The sequence below is a fragment of the Bidens hawaiensis genome, unplaced genomic scaffold (genome assembly GCF_021521415.1).
Source record: "Bidens hawaiensis isolate Kalapana, Puna unplaced genomic scaffold, B.hawaiensis_p1.1 tig00032494_1, whole genome shotgun sequence".
Lineage (NCBI taxonomy): Eukaryota > Viridiplantae > Streptophyta > Magnoliopsida > Asterales > Asteraceae > Bidens > Bidens hawaiensis.
The window spans coordinates 118,351-143,420 of record NW_027495553.1 but is presented as its reverse complement, the minus strand read 5'-3'; the positions used below and the strand labels follow the sequence as shown (position 1 = coordinate 143,420).

The 25,070-nt window shown below is 36.5% G+C and overlaps 2 protein-coding genes and 2 pseudogenes across 2 annotated transcripts; 3 read left to right on the top strand and 1 right to left on the bottom strand.

Annotated features, from left to right (window-relative positions):
- Positions 1–3,895: 3,895 nt before the first annotated feature.
- On the top strand, positions 3,896–10,303 carry LOC143583738 (uncharacterized). Its single transcript, XM_077065967.1, has 17 exons — positions 3,896–4,168; positions 4,239–4,322; positions 4,718–4,777; positions 5,043–5,087; positions 5,399–5,598; positions 6,168–6,527; positions 7,203–7,326; positions 7,422–7,619; positions 7,709–7,798; positions 7,876–7,938; positions 8,027–8,101; positions 8,193–8,243; positions 8,412–8,489; positions 8,640–8,774; positions 9,382–9,489; positions 9,595–9,660; positions 10,080–10,303. The coding sequence occupies exons 1-17, from the start codon at positions 3,896–3,898 to the stop codon at positions 10,146–10,148; spliced, it is 2,079 nt and encodes a 692-aa protein (XP_076922082.1). The 3' UTR covers positions 10,149–10,303.
- A 4,875-nt stretch (positions 10,304–15,178) lies between these two features.
- Positions 15,179–16,268, top strand: LOC143583737 (growth-regulating factor 6-like). The gene is made up of 3 exons (XM_077065966.1): positions 15,179–15,389; positions 15,676–15,934; positions 16,028–16,268. Exons 1-3 carry the CDS (start codon positions 15,179–15,181, stop codon positions 16,266–16,268), a joined length of 711 nt encoding a protein of 236 aa, XP_076922081.1.
- A 3,183-nt stretch (positions 16,269–19,451) lies between these two features.
- Positions 19,452–20,377, bottom strand: LOC143583723 (stress-response A/B barrel domain-containing protein UP3 pseudogene; annotated as a pseudogene).
- Positions 20,378–21,110: 733 nt separating this feature from the next.
- On the top strand, positions 21,111–22,750 carry LOC143583736 (CENP-B homolog protein 2-like; annotated as a pseudogene).
- Positions 22,751–25,070: the final 2,320 nt, after the last annotated feature.

Genomic DNA, 25,070 nt, shown 5'->3' with positions numbered 1-25,070 from the left:
ACTTGCCATCTTTGTCTTGTGCTGGATGGGAGCCTGCGCGATGCGCGCAGTAAACTTTGAGTGTTTTACCAGGATGGCTGGTCTGTAGGGCGTGGTTACATCCACTTGCCCTCTGACCGGTGGGCTGTACGGCATGTGCAGATCCAGATCTGCTCTGGCTCCAGGCGCCATGTTCACAGGCGCGCGGAGCTGTGAGCCTCCTGCATGAGTATCCCGTGTCTTCCTCATGCTATGCACTTCTTCATCACTGAACTCAGTGTGTGCAATGTGAACAGAATGTCCTTCTTCCGGCTGCGCGCGGCCTTTTTGTAGTCTGCTTATCAAAAGCTTGCCTTTGTGTTTGGTCGGCTAGCTTTTTCTGCTTGACCATTTCATTGTATTTTTCCATCAGACGCCGCTGCTCGTTTATGAGCCATTCATTTGGATCATTTGTTTCTTCTTCTGGACCCATTGGTCCTTTCAGTTTCGCGCCGGCCATATTTTGTAACGTGAGATCGTCTGGAGGAGTTTCAGTCTGGCCGTGAGGGGTTGTGACGAAGGGACGGTTGCTGGTGGTACGCGTAGAATCACGCGGAACCCTCAGAACCTGCTGTCCGTCGTTAACACCCTCACGTTCAATATCCTCCAGAGCTTGATCAACGTTACGAACTCCAGAAACCATGGTGATTGATTTTTTTTTTTTATAGATCTGATGAGATCTGATTGCCGTTTGTAACAGTGGATGGTGCCAATGAAGAAACGTGGATCTTCTCACCGGTAGCAGATCTACTTTCCTCGGGTGTGATTATACTATTTCACCGATGGTTCTTCTGGGTCTGTGCTCTTCCACCTACAAAATGAACAGCGCCGTTACTTACCCCTCAGAAAGGGACAGAGGGGTCCTCTTTGGGGTAACCCTCCGGCGTGAGAATCAGTATATTGTGGAGAAGATGATAATGAGTGTCAAAGAATCTCAAGAGTATTGCTGAATAGCTGAATACCCTCTGATTGTGAGACTGTCTGTTTGTATGTAACCGATTGTGAGTGAATGTAATTCAATATGATTGAATGTGTTATCACTGCTTGTAACTGTCAATGATTGAGTATCAATGTGTCATCAAAGTGGAGTTGATGCTGTATTTATAATGCTAGGGTTTCCACTGATTGGGCTCAACCTCGTTGGCCTCCTCCAATCGCACTGCGCCACGTGTCCTCTGGGACACCTGGCGCTTTCTCGTTGGTTGTAATCACGTGGTAACACATGTGTCATGCTGAGTTGTCGACCTTTCATTTGGCAGCTATCAACATCAGCATATTCTTTCTCCTTAAAAAGATGCCTTCTGGAAGGTTGTCTGATGTGCACAATCAAGGTTGCCCTAATCCTGATTTGGATAAGGACGAGGTTGATTATGTGCACGTATGATATGCGCCCACCCTGAGGATGCGCGGGGTCTTCTCTTTATTCTCACGCGCAGATATTTCATGCGCAGATGTGATATGCACGAGCATGTGATATGCGCCGCGCGCTGATGCGCTGCGCGCATATGTGATGCGCGAGCATATGTGTGCCTGGGCAGATGCGATATACACGGGCATGTGATATGCGCCGCGCGCTGATGCGCCGCGCGCATATGTGATGCGCGAGCATATGTGTGCCTGGGCATATGATGCCTGAGCATGTTTTGTATGCGCCATGCGCATAGGTTTTGGCTTTGTGCCTTCATAATGTCTTTATATTGTGGGTTGACCCGCCTTGCTCGGTGTTGAGGCAGGTACATACCTCTTCAATAATCATAAAAAGAAAGGAATTAAGCTGCACAAGCTGATAATGATGACATGCCTTCTAAATGACAAACAGTATGATGCATAGCATAAATAAACAAATGTTAATATAAGCATATAGCTGGAAAACGTTGACCAACTGCAACTATATCTATAGACCATTAAGCATCCATCCCAAGTTACCACCAACTTTATAATATGTATTTTAATTTCATAAAATAATAACTATGTTTCTATCTTTCACGTGTACGTTTTGCTCTCTCCGCCTATAAAAACGTCACTATTCACGGTTACAATTAATTTATTCATTTCTTTTTTCTACTTGAACTCAACAATATTAATTTTCATCTGGACATAATATTTAGTGTACGTTTACATAGTTATATACAAGTACCAAGATTTATATATATATATATATATATATATATATATATATATCATATTGCATGTTTGATCCTATGTCTATGCCTGTGTTTTTAATCCAAATACAATCTTTTAACCGATTATTATGTATATTAATATTATTAAACCAACATATAATACGACAAAAAGGATAGAAGCAAGATCCATTCAACACAATTGCCAAAGGTTTGACTGTGAAAGAGGACTTGAACCTGGTCAGTTTTTTGACAAAACATAATTTCCACCTTCACTCACATCACGTGTATATCCATTCGATCAGTTTCACACTTCCATATCTTTTAGGAAGGTGTTGTGACTTGTGATCTGTGATAAATATTATTATTCGTTTAATAACAAGAAAATTAGTTAAAGTTTACGCTTTTGGATACGTAGTAGTTTTTAATCTAAAGGAAAGTGATTGCATCTCTCGGTCGATATGTCATGTTGTAGAATAATTTATCATCCCTTCTCTTTTAAATAAACCAATAAATAGGCTTACTTGATTAGAATTTAAGTTGTGTAAATTTTTTTTATATAAACAGGCTTAAACATCTGTCAAGAAAGACTAGAACCCACAACCTTTTGGTTGGGAGTCATACCTCTTTGTTACTTGACCAATCTAGTTATTATAGAATTAGGGTAAAATATTAAATATACATATTTTTTTTCATATATATATATATATATATATATATATATGCTAAGTATAAAATGAAAGCGCAACTCTAGAAACTCATTCTCAACCACATGTTTTTAATTAATGTTTAAATCTTGTGGTCCACAATTAAAATGAATAAAAATTGTAAATATAAATATAATTTTTTCTCTCTCCTGAAAACATATATAAAAATTAGTAAAAAATGTTAAAAAATAGCAAAACATTTTTTTTTGATGTTTCGATGTTTTGTCTTAAATGTTACAACATATTTTCTTTCCTTCTCAATCTTTCTAATTTGAAAAGATACAATTTTTATTATTTTATTCTTTATTTTCTCTCCACTCTCATACTTTTCTTTGGTTATATAAAAGAACACAACAAATTTTGTCTCTCTTCCTTTTTTTTTTCCTCCTTAAAATGAATTAGTCGTGACTTTAGTGGTGATTGGTATAAAGGAAAGGATATCATGAAAGTGAGTTAATAAATTAATTAAAAAAAGGAAAAGCAAGCTTGGTGATTCATTGCCTGAACTGAAACAAAACAAAACAAACAAACACTCCATGTTCAATCTCAGCGGGAGACGCATGATCTATCTTACCAGTCCAAGAGTGAGTTTTTATTCGGTTAATTTAAACTTACACTTGCTTTGTTTGTCTGTGACTCTTATGGCTTTGTGACCATGTTATATGATTAACTAGCCTCTGCTCCGCCTGTGTTGTGTAATCTCTGTTTCTGTTTCCATGGGCAACCAACCAATTCGATTTATTATTATTATTATTATTATTATTGTTATTGTTATGCTTTAGGATGTACAACCGCAGCAACAACAATTAGCTTAGCTAGTACTACTTTTTTTTTAATCATTTTGTGTGTGTGTGTGTCTCTGGATCTGTAAATACTCAACTACAACATTTCATTTCATTTCATTTCAACCTTAAACAAACCTAGGTTTCATTTTCCAACAGAGGATGACAACCTGCTAAAATTCCTGTTTTCTAGTTCTACTTAATGAGCCTAATTGAAATTTCATAAAATCTAGCTGATTATCCAACTCAACTCAAGTGTATTGCACTCATGGATGATGATGATGATAGCAAATCCTTCTTTCTGCACTCAACTCAAGATGCTGCTGTTACTCCGCCTTCCCCTGCACCAAGACCCTCAGTTGTGTTTTCATCCAAAGGAGACAGCGCCAGCCCCCTTCAAAAGCTTCACTCTCAGGTTTTCAGACTCCTAAAAGGCTTATCTCCTCCCCCTCAAGACAGAACTAGGACTCACAATCCACAAGGTCCAGGGAGGTTTAGTGCTCAGAATCAGTTTCGTGTAGAACCAACTCTCGACCCTCAGGTCCTTGATATAACTTTCCTTTGTTTCCACTTTTATGGAATATCTTTTCATCATTTGCGTGTACTTTCAGGTTCTTTTTGTGTACCCTCCTGACAAACAACTGCCTTTAAGGTCCAAGGATCTTCTTTCATTCTGCTTTCCTGGTGGATTGGAGGTAGGGCCATGCTTTTCTTTGATTAACCTCCTCAAAAGGTTGTGTTATAACTTATATGATAGTCAATCCAAGATACCTTGGAGCATATGTTTGTAACTTAAAGTTGTCTCTTCTATGCTATATCTGTATTCTGTAATGCCTAAAGATCATCTATTTACAAATGGATATGTTTTAATTTCATTTATGCATCGTAATTTTTATATGTCGCTGTTGCAATAATTTCCAACTTTTTTATCCTATTATATCTTGTATCAGTTAAGAATTAGTTCCGTTCTCTTTTAGATGACTATTGGAAAATTCAACTGTTTATCCTGTGAATTTGCGTGCGCCAGCCTTATTAAATACCATTTTATGGTTCTTTTTTGGCGCCTAAATGTTGCTACTTGTAATTTCAGGTTCACACTATTGAGAGAACTCCATCAATGAGTGAACTGAATGAAATACTTCTTCGACAGGTATATTTATTATCATGTTTTACCTTCACATGTGTTGCTTTTTTTTTTCTTGCCACGATCTGATAAAGTTGGTTCTAAAGTTTGATGTTTTATTTAAATATATATATTGCTCTCTGATAAAAATAAAATAAAGCTACACTTTTTTTAATCATGTTAGCCTTTGTGTCTAACAAAAGTAAATACAATATCTAAATTATGGTTAAGTTTAAGTTTTGAACCAAGTATTTTTGTTGCCACGCCTAGTTTAACATATTTTTTTTCCCAGGAACACCTCAAACAAAATGATCAATCCTTTGTATTCAGGCTGCAGGTAATCCATGGAGTTCCTTTTTCAACTATTTTCTTGTCAGCATTTCCATTTCTTTTGGGGTGTTCTTTATATTCAATTTGTGGCTTGTAAACTTTAACTGTTGCACTAGTTTTCTAATCTACCTATTGAAACTTCTCTTCTAATTGATACGCATTAATTTTCAACTTTCTGCGTGTGTTTTGTCTGTCTTTATGACCGTGTCTGTGCGTACATGTGTGCACATAAATTTACGCATACATACATATATGATATATGAGACACACACACATTGAGTTAGAGCCCTTTCTGTGTTCTTATCTTTAGAACTGCAGGGTGCAGATGATTCAATTCTGTATGGTTGCTGTGTTCTAGTCGATGAGTTGGTGCAACAACCTTCTAGATTAATTTCTATGATGGGAGATGGACAACAGTCTTCCCCACCTGCGAGTCGGCATATTTTAACGACCCGGCGTTGTTACTGCATTCTCACAAGGCTTCCATTTTTTGAACTGCATTTTGGGGTGTTGAACAGGTTTGTGCACAATGAATTGATGTGAATTCTTCTTTTCCACAGTCGCCTTTGTATCTAGTAATTTTGGCTTGTTTAAAGAATCTAGTCATCTTTTAAACTTCAAAAGTTGGTACATTTAACATCATCTAGCACGCTAGTATTTTTTTTATTTTATATATTTATTTATTATTATTATTTTTATGAATCTACTTTATTAAACTAACTATTTCCTTTTACCTTTAAATCTTCTGGCTTTGATTGTAATTGAAAGGAAAACAAGCTAGAAAAGTGATCATTTGTAAGACTTTGCTAATTAAGCATGCATATTGCACAATGTGAACTTATTATAACACTTCTCTTAGCAGAAATGAGCTTTCAGATGATCTTTATGAATCATGATTCAAGGAGGTCTTGAGTCTTCTATTTATTACCATGATTATTATTGACACTCCAAGAATATTTGAAGATTGGGTTGTCAATTTTGATATTAGTAAATATATTAAGGTTCTATCATTTGTTATCTGAAAATAAAAACCATCAATTTGGCTTAATTTTATTATAATATTAAATTTGTTTATATCTGCGTGTAGCATCTTCATTGAAGAAATATTGGAACGATTAACTAAAAGTATCAGGGATTTAGACGTGGATTTAGCGTATGACAATGAAGTATATTTAGAGGACAAATTGTGTAGTGTTTCGGTTGAATATGGATCTCAGGAGCTGCTTAATGGTTCCACAGAAACCGTCCAGTCATTCACTGAAAGAGTCGGTGATTGTCTTATAACAGTTCATCCTGATGTAGAGATAGATTCCTCTGAGAAAGAATGTGACAGTCCTCCTGTTGATGATATGGTTTCCAACAAACATGATACTCAAAAGCAGATACCAAATGCAGTTTTGCCTCTTCTTCGTTATCAACAATTTGATAGCTCTGATTCTTCATCAAGGTAAACCGTTTCCTTTTGGGCATATATGGCAAGTGACCACTATGTTTTTACTCTTTGATTCGTGTATGTACCATAACAGGAGTTGTTGATGCTATATGAAAATTATGTGGAGGCCACCCATGGTTGAAATTTTAATTTATTATGGCTACATATGTATAGAAACTATGTTTTAGGCCACCCATATATGTAGCTAGTTGCATTTACACCAATTCTGGCCAAAAATATACATAATCAGGAAATTATTTTTGGTTTGTTACTTTGTTAAATAAAAAATGAATACCATTGTATCGGGCTATCAAGAAGCTATTTACTGTAAAAATGATTAGTGCGTCTTTATCATTTTACAATATTCCGGCCTGCTTTGGCAAAATAACTGTTCATAAAAGCGCACGGTATGCCAAAATAAGTGTCTATTAGAGAAAATACCATGATTTTTTGGAATGTATAGTTAATGCATTATCACACAGCTTTAGGAATATGCAATTAATGCAGTTGTATGATAGTGTGTAATTAATGGTAGGTGAGGAACTTGATAAATGATATTGGAAGTGAACATTTTTATTTGGGGCAACCGAAAATAGGAAAGTCTAGAATATTCTTTGGCCGGTGGGTGTATTGTGTTACGTTATGTTTTTTTACATCCATTCCCTATTTAATATTGTTTAGTTGGTACAGTTTTCAGGGTTCTCCTAGTGAAGATAGGAACTTTAGGAGTGATGTTGATTCACCAGAGACAGAAGAGACGTCTTTTTCTGGTCAAGAAGATAACGAGCATAATGAGATTCTCGATTGGGCTAAGGTTATTTTGTGTTTCTAGTATTTACTTTTAAACTTTGTTGTTGGCCTCTTAAGCTATACTCCCATTATTCACACTAAAACAATTTAAAATTACAGAGCAGCAATCATGGGTCGTTGCAGATTATATGCGAGTATAGTCGTTTATGTGTACCTACTAGAGGTTCAACTATTAAATTCCACCCATTGGACCACCTGCATCCTTTGGAGTTTCATAGACCAGATGAAACAGTTTTACATATTGCCGGTTCAAAAGTTGATTTGATGTCATGCAGCACAAGTTTTGAATTGGCCGAGGTAGTTTTTTTTTATGTAATATTAACTTTCATTTGAGATTGTCTTTGTTGCCATTTATGTCGGGCCATAACACACATTTGGTACTGTAGGCTCACAAAGCACTTGCTGTGGAAGAAGAAGCAACAGCTTTATCAGTATGGGCAATTTCTAGCATATGTGGCTCCTTGCGTCTTGAGCATGTAGTTATCCTTTTAATTACTTAATAGTTTTCAATGTGCTGCTTGACAATAATTCAACAATGTCTTTTTTGCTACAGATCTTGACGATATTTGCAGGTGCTCTGCTGGAAAAGCAAATTGTGTTTGTGTGCTCTAATCTGGTTTGTCTATTATCTATCAGTAGGGTTATAATTTGGAGTATGTTGATTAAAGCACTTGAGATTAAATATTATCATCTTTTGATCTCAGGGAATATTATCTGCTTCAGTGTTGTCAGTTATCCCTCTGATTCGCCCCTACCAGTGGCAGAGCTTCTTTATGCCGGTATTGTGGATATGACTTCCTTAAGTTAGTAAGGTTATAGTTTACCTGTACCCACTGAGTTTAAATCAAGTTTTAACTGTTTTTGTTCCAGGTCTTGCCAAATGACATGCGTGACTTTTTGGATGCACCTGTTCCTTTTATAGTGAGTTTTTTTGTTGTGCTTTATTTCTCATACCTCTTCATTTTCAATTACTAAAATAAGATTTAAATTAATACATAAATATTATTTGTACTGTTGTAGCTTCCTGTGTGATTTGTGTTTCTTTATACGGTTGTTCTCATGTACTGTTTTATTGGTCCCTTTGATAAGGTTGGTGTGAAGAGCAAAACTGCTGAAGTAAAGTCCAAGTCGGGAAATGTTATTCTTGTTGATGTAAACAAGAACCAGGTACACATTTAATAATGTTTGTTCATCACACCCTATGTTGTTTATGAAGTGATCTTGCATCTTTTCTGATGTTCATTGTTTTATGTATTTTACTGTACCCTTCAAGAAGTCTGATGAGTTACTTTCTAATTTCGCTTTTCCTTTAATTAGGTCAAGTCATTATCGATACCACATTTCCCCCAGTACAAGGAGTTATATGCAACCTTAACTCCATATCATGCTCAACTTGTGGGAGAAAGTTATTTAGGGAAAAGGAGACCTGTTTATGATTGCACAGATGTGCAGGTATGTCTTTCTTTAATTCAAATCTTATTTTGATATTCTGCTACTTTTACTTTTGATGTGTTATGCTAGAGAAATGAGCCTTACACTTTTACCAGTTTTAGTAACTATCTTTAAATTAGGTAAAATGCATAAGCCAGCTTATAAATTTCATTACTCATCTTAGCAATGGACCTCATGTTTACTCATTTCTATCCATAAATTATGGATGTGGCCCCAGTTGATACCATGAATGCCACCACGTAAGATGCCACATATGCTAAAGAAATTTAGAGAACAATTTTTTTTTGAAGTTTGAAAGAAAATGATCTTTTAGAAGTGATCGTAAAAATAATGTTGTAAATGCCGCATCAAATGGCCACATGGTATATATGCTAAATAGCAAATAAAATATGCCATGCCAGAATTTTTTGCAATAAGTGACCTGCTTCTGCCTGTTGCCACAGTTGGGAAAAAAATGCGACTTGGCAGTTGAAATTTGTATTTAATGTAAATTAAGTTTCTACTTTGTGCTCAACTTAACTTGGTTGCAAGAATTGGAAAAAAGGGTTAAAGTTTGTTTTTAGTACATGTAACTTGCCCAGTTTAAAATGACTGTTGTTGAACACAGGTGGAAGCTGCGAAGGGATTCCTGAGAGTATTAAGATCTCATTTGGATTCACTTTTCTCTAACCTGCGTTCTCACACAATTACGAATGTTCAGTCAAATGATGACAAGGTTTCTCTCTTCCCAGATTTATAAAACGATAATTAAGATTAGAATTACTAAGTTTAAGTGTTTTACTTTCAATTTCTGCTTGCATTCTCGTTCGTTGAACCTCAGGTGTCATTGCTTTTGAAGGAGAGTTTCATCGAGTCTTTTCCTAGTTGTGATCGGCCTTTTATGAAGGTAAATAAGTACAAGTATTTTTTACACTATGCATCATTGTAGTTACTTTTATTGCTATATTGGAGAAAACTGCACTATAATGCCAGTGATAAGCATAAAATGCTTATGTGAAAACTACAAAAAAAGTTTATATACTAATTTGAGTGTTTGATCTTTAAATGAAAAAATAGTTGTTAAAAATGTATAATCCAATGCATTGATGTAAGCTGGTTTCTATCTTGGGCCTAATTTAAAGTTGGTTGCTAAGATATAGAAAAAAAGGAGTCAACTAGGCATCTATTTCTTGCAGTTTGGCCATTTAAGAAAGCATGCTTTGTTCTACTGTTGGATAATCTTCTGTTGTTTATTCCTGGACCAAATAAAGAATAATCACACTAACATGATGTAGTTATGTAACAACTGATTACTATTTGTGACAGCTATTTGTGGAGACGCAACTATTCTCTGTACATACAGACCTAGTGTTATCTTTATTCCAAAAGGATTAGCAGTTGTAATGTATAGCTATAGCTACACGCAGTTGAGCTTAAGTTGTATAACTTATAGTTATGTAAAATTATTATTTTCTCTTTTTCTTTTTCGATTTTCCATTTATGCCTTTGAATTCGCTATATAATCATGTAGGCTTCTTTCATAGTCATAGAGAGCCTTGTTCTTTACATAAGTATGCTTAAGTTGTACCTGACACAGAGCTCGTGTCGTATTATTTTATATAGTTACTAACTTAGTTGGCATGCTAATGGGGTTGGGGAGGAGATAGCAAAGCAACAAATGAGTAGGGCAGGGTAGTTGTCAGAATAGTCATGAATGGAGTGCACCTGAACCTCAAGCACAAACTTACAAGTTTTATAATTGAACATTACAAATAGTCTCTTTATCAACTTTTGAAGATGGTAAAAGAAAAGAAAGTGAAGCAAAGATACGTTTGAGAATTAGATCGACTCCAGCATTAATTTGATGCGTTGTAACTTGTAAGAATCATGTTAATAAACAGTCCTTGAATTAAAATAAAATAAGTATTGCGGTCTTCAAGAATCAGAGATCAGATACCTCTCTAGCTCTACCCTGTCTTTGCTCATTTCAATTCAATGCGTTATCTTTTTTTAATAATTTTTTTCATTTTTTTTTGCCTCAACGATTATGAACTTCAACAGATTTACAGTCTCACTTTTGACCACTCGGCCACTCTCTCCTTCCCGGGCCGAGCCCCCCCCCCCCCCTCCTTCGTAGCTTCTATAACAATTTTTTTAGACAAGGTTATGATATAAATCCTTAGATATTATCTTGAACTATTATCAATCATAAACCGTAATTTGTTAGCTTTGTAGTAAAGTCTAATGCCCCACAAGATATGATTTAAACCGCTGGCGGCCAAGAAAATTTTTCTATAAAGGTCCGTTGACGTTTCTTAACAAGACATCCAATTTTGAATTTTTGGTTGGTTTGGATCGGGCCAGATCACATAAAAAACAATGCATTGTTGTCACCATGAAAACTATGAGCTACAATGAGGTTTTCAGGTAACCACTCACGAATACATAACGCTATCGAATTTGAATCTTTTTTTTGGTAAAAAAAACTTAGTGTTGGTGTTCAAAATCTAAAAAAGGTGCGATGGCAATGAAAATAGAAACCAAGATGTTTCTATTTTTATTTGTTTTACTCTACTGTCAACTTGTCATGTAAGTAATATTCATTTATTGTAATACTAAAGCAACCTTTGATTTAATGATTGCATGGCAATGAAAATTTAGAGACGGGTTTGTGTCCGTTTATAATATCATGAAAAAGAGCAAGTAGCATTGATTTTGAGCTGCATTGTTGGACAAGGATTAAAGACATTTAACCAGCAAATAAAGCTCGGCTATCCATTGCTCAAAGACCCACCGCTGTAATACCCTGTTGGGGTCGGATTCATACTTGAGATCTTGCCACCTCTATTTCAAATCTTCAATGTTAGCTGAGTTGACCCATACAGCAAATTACGTTCACAAAGATACGATAAAAAAGTGAAAGTAGAGAAATAAAAAAACAAACAAACGTAGAGGGTTGGCCCCTGACACTTTTATCTTTCAGATACCAACTACTCCCCTACTCACTCTCTCACATACATACATACATACATACATACATTATGGGTTTCTGTCGAAGCATGAAATGAATCTGACCTGATCCATGACGATGTTTCCACGGATTTTTGAGATGAACGAACCACGACTTGATCTTCTTCTTCGATTGCTTGAGACCTGCAATGGTTTTTCGAGGGTGTGGAGGTGACTGCTAAGAAATCTCAAAGATCTCTTGTTTACAGACACAAAAAAGTGGTGGTGGCTCTTATTGAGCATGACCCCTTAATAAGGAGGTGGAGACCTCCTTATATAGAGAGCCTCATGGCCACCATCATGGTACCCTAATGGGCCTAGCCCAGTTAGGGTTACCTCCACAAAACCCCCTCAGACCAATAACATTGTATTAGTCCATGTAATAAAATAGGCCAAACATAATAAATTTAGGGTCGTAAAACCGGGTTTAGTACCATACCCCTACAAGCCCCCCAAGTCCAGCGTTGCTCCTGGGCGCGCAAGCGTCTAGGTGGAGCGCTGGACTTTATGAGGTGTGTTAGGCCATGAGGCGGTTTTTTCCCTTTTCTTCGGCCTTGTCTTTATTGTCTTTGAGTTTTTGGAGGTTTTCTTCATGATGGTGACATGTTGTGGTCCTTATGATAATGATGGTGCTCTGGCATTAATAAGATATAGCACGCATCATAGTGGCGCGAGGCCTGATAAAAGATGGAGCGCGCATCTCGATAATAATGTAACATAACTTGCGCGCGAGGCAGTTTACGGGTTATGAGAATAATAAAGCCTACGCGCGAGGCGACTTACGGATCTATAAGAATAATAAAAACTGCGCGCGAGGCGAATTACGAGCTATAAGAATAATAAAAGCTTGCGCGCGAGGCGACTTACGAGCTATAAGAATAATAAAAGCTTGCGCGCGAGGCGACTTATGAGCTATAAGAATAATAAAGCTTGCGCGTGAGGCGACTTACGAGCTATAAGAATAATGAAGCTTGCGCGCGAGGCGACTTACGAGCTATAAGAATAATAAAGCTTGCGCGTGAGGCGACTTACGAGCTATAAGAATAATAAAGCCTGCGCGCGTGGCGACTTACGAGCTATGAGAATAATAAAGCTTGCGCGCGAGGCGACTTATGAGCTTTAAGAATAATAAAGCTTGCGCGTGAGGCGACTTACGAGCTATAATTATAATGGAGCTTGCGCGAGTTGCGGCTTACGAGCTATAATAATAATGAAGCTTGCGCGAGTTGCGGCTTACGAGCTATAATAATAATGAAGCTTGCGCGTGAGGCGACTTACGAACTATAAGAATAATAAAGCTGGCGCGTGGCCATGTGGGATATTATTAGGCTCCCGCCCTAAGATTCGGATGTCTTCTATTGCGATAACGTGGTGGTGGTATACCACGACAGTCCCCTAATTCATTGCTGCTAAATGAGGTTGTCCTTATCCTGATTTGGGATTAGACTACTCATTTGTTATGTCGCTTGCGCATAGGCTCTGGCTTTGTGCTGTGCGCCACATGCAGATGTTGCATGCGCGTGCGCGTAGACTGTGCGTCATGCGACGCGCGCAGATGTTGGATGCGCGTGCACATAGGCTCTGGCTTTGTGTTATGCGCCACGCGCAGATGTTGCATGCGCGTGTGCGTAGACTTTATGTCCCGCGCCACGCGCAGATGTTGCATGTGCGTGCGCGTAGACTTTATGTCATGCGCCATGCGCAGATGTTGCGTGCGCGTGCGCGTAGACTGTGTGTCATGCGCAGATGTTTTATGCGCTTGCGCATAGGTTTTGGTTTTGTCATGCGCCACGCGCAGATGTCGCATGCGCATGCGCGTAGACTTTATGTCCCGCGCCACGCGTAGATGTGGCATGCGCGTGCGCGTAGACTTTGTGTCATGTGCCATGCGCAGATGTTGCGTGCATTGATGTGATGTGTGAGCATGTGGCGCGAAGCCGTATGGGTTTATGAGGATTCCCAAGTGAAGCAAAGATACGTTTGAGAATTAGATCGACTCCAGCATTAATTTGATGCGTTGTAACTTGTAAGAATCATGTTAATAAACAGTCCTTGAATTAAAATAAAATAAGTATCGCGGTCTTCAAGAATCAGAGATCAGATACCTCTCTAGCTCTACCCTGTCTCTGCTCATTTCAATTCAATGCGTTATCTTTTTTTAATAATTTTTTTCATTTTTTTTGCCTCAACGATATGAACTTCAACAGATTTACAGTCTCACTTTTGACCACTCGGCCACTCTCTCCTTCCCGGGCCGAGCCCCCCCCCCCCCCCCCCTCCTTCGTAGCTTCTATAACAATTTTTTTAGACAAGGTTATGATATAAATCCTTAGATATTATCTTGAACTATTATCAATCATAAACCGTAATTTGTTAGCTTTGTAGTAAAGTCTAATGCCCCACAAGATATGATTTAAACCGCTGGCGGCCAAGAAAATTTTTCTATAAAGGTCCGTTGACGTTTCTTAACAAGACATCCAATTTTGAATTTTTGGTTGGTTTGGATCGGGCCAGATCACATAAAAAACAATGCATTGTTGTCACCATGAAAACTATGAGCTACAATGAGGTTTTCAGGTAACCACTCACGAATACATAACGCTATCGAATTTGAATCTTTTTTTTGGTAAAAAAAACTTAGTGTTGGTGTTCAAAATCTAAAAAGGGTGCGATGGCAATGAAAATAGAAACCAAGATGTTTCTATTTTTATTTGTTTTACTCTACTGTCAACTTGTCATGTAAGTAATATTCATTTATTGTAATACTAAAGCAACCTTTGATTTAATGATTGCATGGCAATGAAAATTTAGAGACGGGTTTGTGTCCGTTTATAATATCATGAAAAAGAGCAAGTAGCATTGATTTTGAGCTGCATTATTGGACAAGGATTAAAGACATTTAACCAGCAAATAAAGCTCGGCTATCCACTGCTCAAAGACCCACCGCTGTAATACCCTGTTGGGGTCGGATTCATACTTGAGATCTTGCCACCTCTATTTCAAATCTTCAATGTTAGCTGAGTTGACCCATACAGCAAATTACGTTCACAAAGATACGATAAAAAAGTGAAAGTAGAGAAATAAAAAAACAAACAAACGTAGAGGGTTGGCCCCTGACACTTTTGTCTTTCAGATACCAACTACTCCCCTACTCACTCTCTCACATACATACATACATACATACATACATTATGGGTTTCCGTATAAATTTATGTCAGACACATTAGCTGCCTGCCATAAAGTAGCAGAGCAGAGTCTTTCTTTGCAGTCTGCACACCACTCTTGACTCTCTCTATAAACAAACATAATTTCTCTTCTTTTCTTTTCTTTCTGTTACCAAGATTTCTTTTTCTTCTCTTCTCTTCTCTTCTCTTCTCTTCTCTCCAAGAATCAAGATGATGATGATGATGATGATGATGAATACACCAGCAGCAGGTGGTGAAGATGGTGCAGGTATAATTATAAGGAATGGCCCATTTACAGCAGCTCAATGGCAAGAACTTGAGCATCAAGCACTTGTTTACAAGTACATGATATCTGGCATGCCCATACCTCCTCATCTCCTTTTCACCATCAAAACAAGTCTGCATTCTTCCATTCCCCACCACCCACCACATCATCCCTCAAGTAATAATAATAATTTACCTCTGTTTTACTTGCATCATTTTTTATACCACTGACAGCTTTCCTCAAATTTTAGGACCAGGTTAGAGGAATAAATTTATGCATAAAGATCAAAACTTTTTCAATATATATGCATGCCAAGTTTCTATCCCTAGTTAACAAAATCAAGGCTTTGGATCAATATGCATGGTATTAATCATCAGTTGTTAATAGAGTTTCTTGATTATCAATACATAAAGAAGACAACTTTTGCAAGGAAATTGATTGTTTATTGATATTGAAATTGCAGTTGGATGGAGGATGGGATTTGGTAGAAAAACATTAATAGATCCAGAACCAGGAAGGTGCAGAAGAACAGATGGTAAGAAATGGAGATGTTCAAAAGAAGCTTACCCTGACTCAAAATACTGTCAAAGGCACATGCATAGAGGCAGAAATCGGTCAACAAAGCCTACTGCCAAATCCACAAATAATATCAACCATGCCCATCTTTCTTCAAATGCTTTGTCATCTCAAGATCATTTCTTGTTGGATTCTAGCCCTTACAGGTTGGTTGGTTGATTATAACATCTTCGTTCTTTTAACTCAAATTTTAATTTTATATATATATATATATACATATATATATATATGATAACCAGAGAGAGGTATGGGATGAAAGAGGAACATTCTTTTTTCTCAGAATCTACAATGGCTATCAAAAAAAGTTCATCCGCAAAGCAGACAATCTACTCATCTGAATATGATCAGTTAGCTTTGAAACTTGATGGAAAAGATGAACCCCAGAAAGTAATGCACCATTTCTTTGATGAGTGGCCACTAAATCACAAAGATTCTTCCCCAACCCAGCTCTCAATTTCCATTCCCACTTATGGTAATTAATTTCACCACTAATCATGTTATTTTGCATATTAATGAGTGTTGAAACATAACTTGGAATGATTACCTTAGTTTTGGAGTCTGTGGTGTCTTTTTTTATCAATCAAAACTCTGAATTTTGCAGCATATATATAATTTGGCTTTTCTTTTGGGTACCCTCTAAAATTAAGGTAAAATGATTATGCATAAAAGGTCCTTAAAAACAAAAGGTGGGAAATTATTTGCAACTTTTTTTGGTTTCAAGTTTCCTAAACCAAAAAAGATTACTAATACACCAGAAGTCATAAATAAATGATAAATGTGGGACACTGATGTTTGGTGAATTTAGTATAAAGACACGTTGTAACTTGCAGCCTTTGTACAATAGTTTTAAGAGAGGACAGGCCACCCATATGGGTAGGGTGTATGACTTCCAAATCACATGGCAACACCACCCGTCCCAAGTGGATAAGGTGCATGGCTTCAATCATGGCAAAGGTTTGTCACAGAAAATTGATTCATTGCTAACCATTGAAGAATTAAAATCAATTAATAAAGTTCTAGGGTACTTGTGGTGTTGCCTTTAATTTTCTGATTTGTGCGTAATTAAAGGTAGAAATGAGGTGACAGTACAGGATTGGCAATGCAATGCATGAGTAATACCTATGAGTACCCCTTTCCCTCTTATTTCTATACTTGTAATTTTTATATCATCATCATCTTGCAAGGTGTACAGTCAATTAATTGATTGAAAAAAACGTTACAAGTGATTTGGCCTGCCTAAAGGTTAAAAAATAAACTACACTTAAAAGGTAAAAACACGCACAGTTAAATGTTTAACCAACCAGTCCTCAGATTGACCGAGCAGCGTAAGCTATCCATTTTTGCGGGCCAACAAGGTCAGACCCGGCAGTTGCTAACTGGGGTACGGTGTTATTTATAGATTTGCTGAAAACATGCCTAGTTAAGTTTAGTGGTCCCAAATGTCCTGCTGAAAGCAAAACAAAAGGAGTCTTTCAGACACTAGTCCAAAAACGCCATACTTAATGTACCACCAAACTTCTGCCAACTCCTTTATATTTGATTATATCCAAGTGTTTAATTCCCATAAAAACTTATACAAGCTAATTTGAAGTTATAAAGATGTTGATTCAAGTGAGACAAAAACTGACCTATGTATAAACACAGTTTTTGATATGTTGATGACTTATTTTAATTTAATGTAATTTCAAGACTTTGATATGTTCACCATTACTTACCTGCATATCCACTCATAGTCCGACACTTGCACTTCCACTTGCAGCTTCTTATCCTATTTTTCTAAACGGACATGAAAAAAAATAATTAACTACTATTTTCAATTGCAAAGCATTTGTAAAAAGCTCATGCTAACCTGTGTAAAATATATCAACTTAACCTTTTCCAGCCAGCATCATTAGCAGAATATAGCATATTAGCACATATACAACTTCTAACAAGCACATAGTTGCCTGTAGCCGCAAACCTGCAAATTTCCCCAACAATTTAAAACCATTTATTCTCAAAACCTTTGAAAGCAAAGAAGGAAAGCTGCAACAAGTTTAATTCCATACCATTGCAAATATCCAATAAAAAAGAGATCAGTTTTATTTCACAATGATAATTAACGTCACCTCAGGATCTCGTGAATTAATTCTGACGGATATTTCTAGAGCTTCATGAGTCTGGTTGAGTTGAAGATAAATGTGAGCAACATCCTGCTCAGAACAAGTCCAAATTTAGCACTAAAATGTTGAAGAAACGTACTGGAAATTAAGGCAACTAGTTTTAAATTCTATGCAACTTGCCCGCGATTCTTAGGATAAACTTCCAAGTTTTTTAAAATCAGATAGGGAACTTTTAAAGTTGTACTTGTCCCAAACCTGTTTCAGTAAAAAGATATATTTTATAGAACATAAGAGTATAACTTGACATCTAAACATAAATGGCAGCTGAGTTGGAAATGAAAATTTTCAATATAGAGTAACTCAAAACAGATAGTAAAATTAAACAAACAAACCTATAAAGGTAAAATGAACTCTTATGGCTTACTGATTTCCTTTACAGACATCATTTAGAGTCCAGCTTTTCATAACCATTAACACCCCTTCATATAGCTTTTTTATTTTTTGCTACGAAACAAATACTACACGTTCATCATTAACTTCATATGTCTAGGAAACTAAGATCATATTCCCAGTTGTATTTTATTAACTGTCATCCTAATTTAGCCCCAGTCAGATAGCTGTACACTCTACTTTCATGGTTGAGTTAAAATGAAAAGATTATGACCATGTTGACGCATAATAATAATTGCATGTCAATACCTTTGCCAACCGAAGTAGAAGGCTCGCGCATATCAATCCTCACGATAAACATTTTACGAGTTTCAAGCCACTTAGTATTAAATTTTTCTTTTTCAGTTTATATCACAATAATATATTGACGGGCTCCACAATGTTCTTACATGACTGTAGGATGTAGCCATGAAAAAGAGAGGCAATGACTTTGCCACTAGGGCCATCATCACATAGCCCTCTTGAGAGAAGAATACTCCGACAGAAAAAAGGATTAAATCAAATCAAATCAATTCAAGTCTGATTATTCTCATTCATTTACGAGCTTATGTACAGTGTATTAGGGTTATTGACTTGTACATGTTAGTCAAGTTGGTTAGCCATTAATTACAAATAAGTATTGTGTTACAATGGCTGAGTACACTGAATTAGCTTCATATTGACCTGGAATCGTTTTACAATGCCAACAGCTGGGGCATGATTCTGATCTGTGTGTGGATGTTCTCTTTCTTTAATAGCCACCAATGTACAAAAGAATAAAAAAAATTCACCTTTTTGTCGTCTCATTTTGTTTCTGTGTCCGAAATGCTGGTTTGGTTGCGTATGAAGTCTTGATTTAGGGTTGTTTGGGTTAATTTTACTCCAACCAATCAATTTGTTTTCCTGACTCTTCTTACAATTTAGAGCTTTATTAATGGTAACTATGAACTGCTTTCATTAATAGCAATTTTGCTCTTAAGCATTGCGATAATGAAGTCGGTTTCATTGTTTACATTAGGCATATATGCAAAAGCTGTAAGTCCAACTGCAGCTATGCAATTAAAAATTAAAAAACATTCCAGCATTTGTTCTGAACTACAATCAGTCAAAACATTACAAAATGAAGTAATACAGATGAAAATTACGGGTATAATTGATAAAAACATTAATGTTATAACAATGCTAGAACATGTCATAGCATACAGATTATTGTTATTCATTCAAAACAACCAATCAAGGCTTAAAACTCAAAGAACCTGAAGCAAGCCGCCATTATAGGTTCGCAGACTGCGGTGGCGGAACCACATAATCAACCACCACCACACTCTCAATCGAATCCCGCACTTTCTCCTTCTGCAACTTCACCAGCTCCTCATTCGAATCCAACGCCTCCAAATCAGCCGTCCCAGGCAACACGGCCACCGAAGCAATGGTATACCCCTTGGCCCGGTCATGCGAGAAATTCTCACCAACACTCAGCTGCTCAATCGCCGGAAACTCATCTTTAATTCCCCTAATTACTTCCAAAACCCTAGATTTCTCACTTTCGTCCTTCAACTTCAAAAACGTAACCCTAACCGCCGACCCTGGCTTGGGAGAGACACTAGCATCGTCAGATATCCAATCAACGGCCATTATGTCATCGATTATTGGTTTTATATTCTCCGTGACCACACGCACGTGCTCCGGATGAGCGGCGTACTCCTTGAGATCGTCTACAGATCTGTAACGGCTGTGGAGCATGTGAGTGAAGGTGAGGGATGAAGAGCGTGACTGGAGGAGTTGTCCGGCGGAGAGGTGGACGGTGAGGTTGAGTGAGGTCAAGGCGTTGAGTCCGTTGACCATGGCGGCGACTTTGCTGGAGTCAACATCGGGTTTGACTTTGAAGAGGACCACGTGTTCCACGATCTGGTGCTGTGCGGACATGGTGATCGGCGTTTGGTGGTTGTGGCGGTGGATGAGGCAGTTACGGCGGCGGAAGAGAGGCTGTGGAGATAAGAGAGAAAATGATGGGAGGAATCGTGTGCATGCGGATGCACACAGCATTTTTGTGGGCATCGTCGAGTAGTGAAGTGAATAGTGATATTACTGACAATGAGTGACGGTGACGGATGCTAATATTAAAGCCCAATAAGAAATAAAGATGTTTGGCCCAAACGAATTTATAGTAAGTGTATGTAAAGAGTACAAAACACAATGGAATGCCAATTTTTGTAACTATTCATATGTTTGTCTAGGTAGATCGAATCAATTGTTCATAAAACTAATAATCAATGCCCCAAAACAAGCACTCTACTTGGTACCAGACTTCCAGTGTTAACTGGCGCACGTCGCGAATTTACTTTGTATTCGGCTCTTGTTTGGTCTATTACTCTATTACATGTTGTACAGTTCCATTCAAAAGTTTGCCACTTCATGATAAATATGTAATATTTTAATCACTACCACATAGGCATTGAAAACTCTATAAAATAATACACTTGGAACCACCAAAATTTATTAATTAAAAGAGTTATTAATTAATTGATAAATTAATAATTATTAATTTATATATTAATTAATATTTTATTAATTTATAGTAGAATACTTAGTTTACAAACACCTTTCAAGCTTCCACTTAATTATTGTATACAATGCATGTATATCAAATGAACGGCCCAATTTGAAAGAAACCTTCAATCTCCCACCTTATTATGCTTCTTGTGTTCAATGTATCACTTTATGGACATTAAAAATATTTTCTATATTAATACAAGATCAAAATAGGTTAACACAAACAAATCATACACACAACATGGCTTCCCATCTTAAAGGTGTGAAAAAAACAACAATGACAGACAAGATTCGAAGAGCATTATGCAAGCAAAACAAGGATAATCCAAGTCTCACTCAAAAGCAATTGCAAGAATGGGTTCATAGTAACTATGGTTTGCAGGTGAGTCAAGCGACAATATCGAATACAGTTAAGCGGTCTTTAGAGTATCTCTCACTTGCTCCCGAAAGAGGCAATGTTAAGCGACACAAACCGGCAAAATTTCCTGACCTAGAAAAATCTCTCTATGAATGGATTCTTCAATATCAAGAACATGTGAATATGACAGGTGAACTAATCATCGAGAAGGTGAAAAAGTTCATGAAAGATATGTATCCAGTGGATACTCCAGACTTTACTTTTTCTATTAGTTGGCTTGGAAAGTTCAAAGCAAGATATGGAATTAAAAATTTCCGGCGTTTTGGAGAGAGTGGATCTGTTGAAATGGAGGGCATAGAGGACAAATTAAAATCCATAAGAGACAAAGTTGATCAGTTTGAAATGAAAGACATCTTTAATATGGATGAAACAGGTTTGTTTTTTTATTATTTTATTTTATATTTTGTACTTTAGTGATGTAATTATTTACATGTTTTGATCTTAAACAGGTTTGTTTTTTAAACTTCAACCGGATCATTCCCTTGCAACAATGCAGCTTGAAGGGAAAAAACAAGACAAGGAAAGACTAACTGTTGCTATTTGCTGTAATGAGGATGGTTCTGAAAAACTTCCTTTATGGATTATTGGGAAATATGTTAAACCAGGGTGCTTCAAGAATGTAAACTTGAACAGTCTGAACTGTGAGTACCGTGCTAACAAACGAGCTTGGATGACTGGTGTGTTATTTGAAGAATATGTTTGCCAACTTGATAAAAAAATGGTTGGAAGAAAAATTCTCTTGATTGTGGATAATTGCCCTGCTCATCCAAAAATTATTGAAGGATTACGAAATGTTGAATTATTTTTTTTGCCACCAAACACAACTTCAAAAATTCAACCTTGTGACGCGGGGATCATGCGAGCTTTTAAGATGCATTATCGTCGTCGATTTTATAGAAGTCTTTTGGAGGGTTATGAATTAGGGGTTCCAAATCCAGCAAAAATAAATGTATTAGATGCAATGAATCTTGCAATTTCAGCAGGGACTATGGATGTTCGTGCAAATACAATTGCGAACTGCTTTCGTCATTGTAAACTTCGATCAACAGATAACATGACTTTTGAGAACTCAGATGAAGGTGCTGAAAGCACTCAAGAACTCCAGAATTTGATCAAAGAGTTGGGTTATCGCAATGCAATGGATGTCGAAGATGTTCTGACTCACCCAGAAGAAAATGTAGTTGCATAGTTATTGACTGATGAAGAAATTATTGAAAGCGTTATTGGAATTAATAAAGATAATATCGATGAAGAAGATGATGAAAGTTCTACAATGGAGCCCCCTTCGCGAAACGAAGCTATTAAAGCGGCAATCACATTGAACAATTTCTTGTTGAGCTATGAGAAAACAACACCAGAAGTTCTTACCATGCTAAGGAAAATTAGAGACGAGATTCAAGGGTTGATTTCAACAAAAAAAACAAAAGACAATTGAGTCATTTTTCAAGAAACATTCATAAATCATTCATGTAATATGCTATATATAAGGAATTATTAATTTATATTTTATATGGGGTCTAAAGAAATTATCAAAAATGTATTGTCTTATAATTTTAGCGAATTATTAATTTAGCACCCTATCCCCGAGTCGGGACCGGCAAAAAATATTATCTTAGAGAGTTTATTAAATAATCGAGTATTAATTTATCGAGTTTCTACTGTATATAGTTTGACTTGTTCAAAGCTCAGATATAAAGCTCAAACAAGCACCTTAATGTCCTACCTAACTTGAGCACCCAAACAAGCTAGCAAACGAATGAGCTCACCTCGTTAACAAACGAGCTTGGCTCGACTCAACTCGTTTATTTACTAACTTATATAGAGCGAACTTCTTTTAAGCTATTTTTGAACAAGTTTTGTGTTGTGAACTACTCAATCAGCATAGTATAAAGATCATTTTGTTAATAAAATTTGCTTTTGTGTATTTCAACAAATTAAATATACTAGTCCATAGGGATGGCAATGAGACGGTTTAAGAAAGGAATTGGTAACCTCAATATCATACACTATTGTATAAATGTGCACATATATGCTCAAATAACCGTTGGATATTTGCCAGGTAAATACATAACGGTAAATACATTGTTTTTCTTCCGTTTCAAAAGTTAGATTGCCCTCATCCAAGATCACAAAGCCACGGTCTATTTACTAAGGGAATTCATATACACCCCTAACCAGATCATCCCCTAAAATGCACCAACATCATTCCACACCTCTATGAACTGGGACATTGCCAAACAAGGCGTGGAAGCCCCAACGTTTGAGTGGGGGCGTTGCCCACCAAAGTAAGACCCCATTTACTTGTCTCGGCCAATGAGAGTAACCCACATAACTTTCTTTTTCTTAATTTTATTTATTTACCCGATTTAAATATTATTTAACTAAAGTGAAAAAGTATAACCATTACACACCCATAGCGGACACAACGCCCCATACCTTCTTGATAGGAACGTGATATATATTTCTTATTTATTTATTTTTTACCTGGATACAATATAAACACTCTAACTATGTATTAATAGCATTCTTGGTTAGTAAATATATTCTTTTTTACCCGTTTATGTGATAATATTATTATTTTTTTTGTTGAGATCTTATTTTTCAGTTAGTTATGTATGAATGTTTAGTTGTGTAAGAAAATATTATTTTGAGCCAACTAGTGTTCATACTTCCGGGCTGCAGCGAAGTTTACATTGATCAAAAATCATAAAAGCAAATCTTGATCACGGTCTTCGGTTTGCATTGGTGTGGTTCATCACGATACTAGTACAGTAAGTCAAACACGATACTCTGATGTAGTTTTGGAAGCGATCAATGGCTCAAAAACTCATGATTAACAAAGACATAAAACCGAACCAAAGGTTCTAAGAACTCTGTTCTTATGTTTCAAATTCAACAAAAATCAACCAAACTAAACCTAGAAGTTCAACCCTATTTATAGTTCTAAAAACAAACTAAAAGAGAGATAATATGGAAACTACATAATCGACAATATATTAGAAATAGTCTTCGTAGGTAAACATGCATCATTATTAAGTTATAAATCCTATTTTAATAAGTCTAGTTTAAAAAATAAAACGAATTATCATATTTTGAAGCTTTATATTTTTAGAACAAGCTGTATCTTGAGATATTATATGTAACATAAAGAGAAATGAAGCCGGCCCGGTCCAAATGCTTATTTTTATTAATAAACTAGTTAGTAGACCCTCGCGGTGCGGGGGCGTATGCCATAATAACGTAAGTCGAAGGCATCAGTTCAAAGGAGTCATACATCAACTGTTGAGAATCACATGATCAATTACAAGAGCATACTAACATGGTGAAAGCAGAAGAAAGTGAAAAGTGAAGTGGAATTTTGACAGGATTACTCGGTAAAAGAAATACGTGGGTGTTAAAGCCAAGAGGCAGATGGAAATTATGGGATTGGAAACAGTTGCTTAACTAATGGCATGAAATACAAAACCTAGTGTACAACTCACACTGCAATTGGCACAACAAATTATGCAACACAATCTTTGAAATTGTTATATATATAATAAGGTTATTAGGTCTTTTGTTTAAGTCAGTTGGTTTATGTTTAATAAAAGATAATTTTAAGCGTGAAGCTTGTCAACTGAAGCTTTCAGTTCGAGTTATTTTGATTATGATCAATTGTTCTTGAGCTATTTGAGTAAAGCTGTGGAATCCGTATCGGTATACTTTTCTATTTTAAAAAATATTTTGAGAATTGGAGAGTCCAAACTTTAATTCCCAGCCCGTAAATTTGGGTTCTCCTAC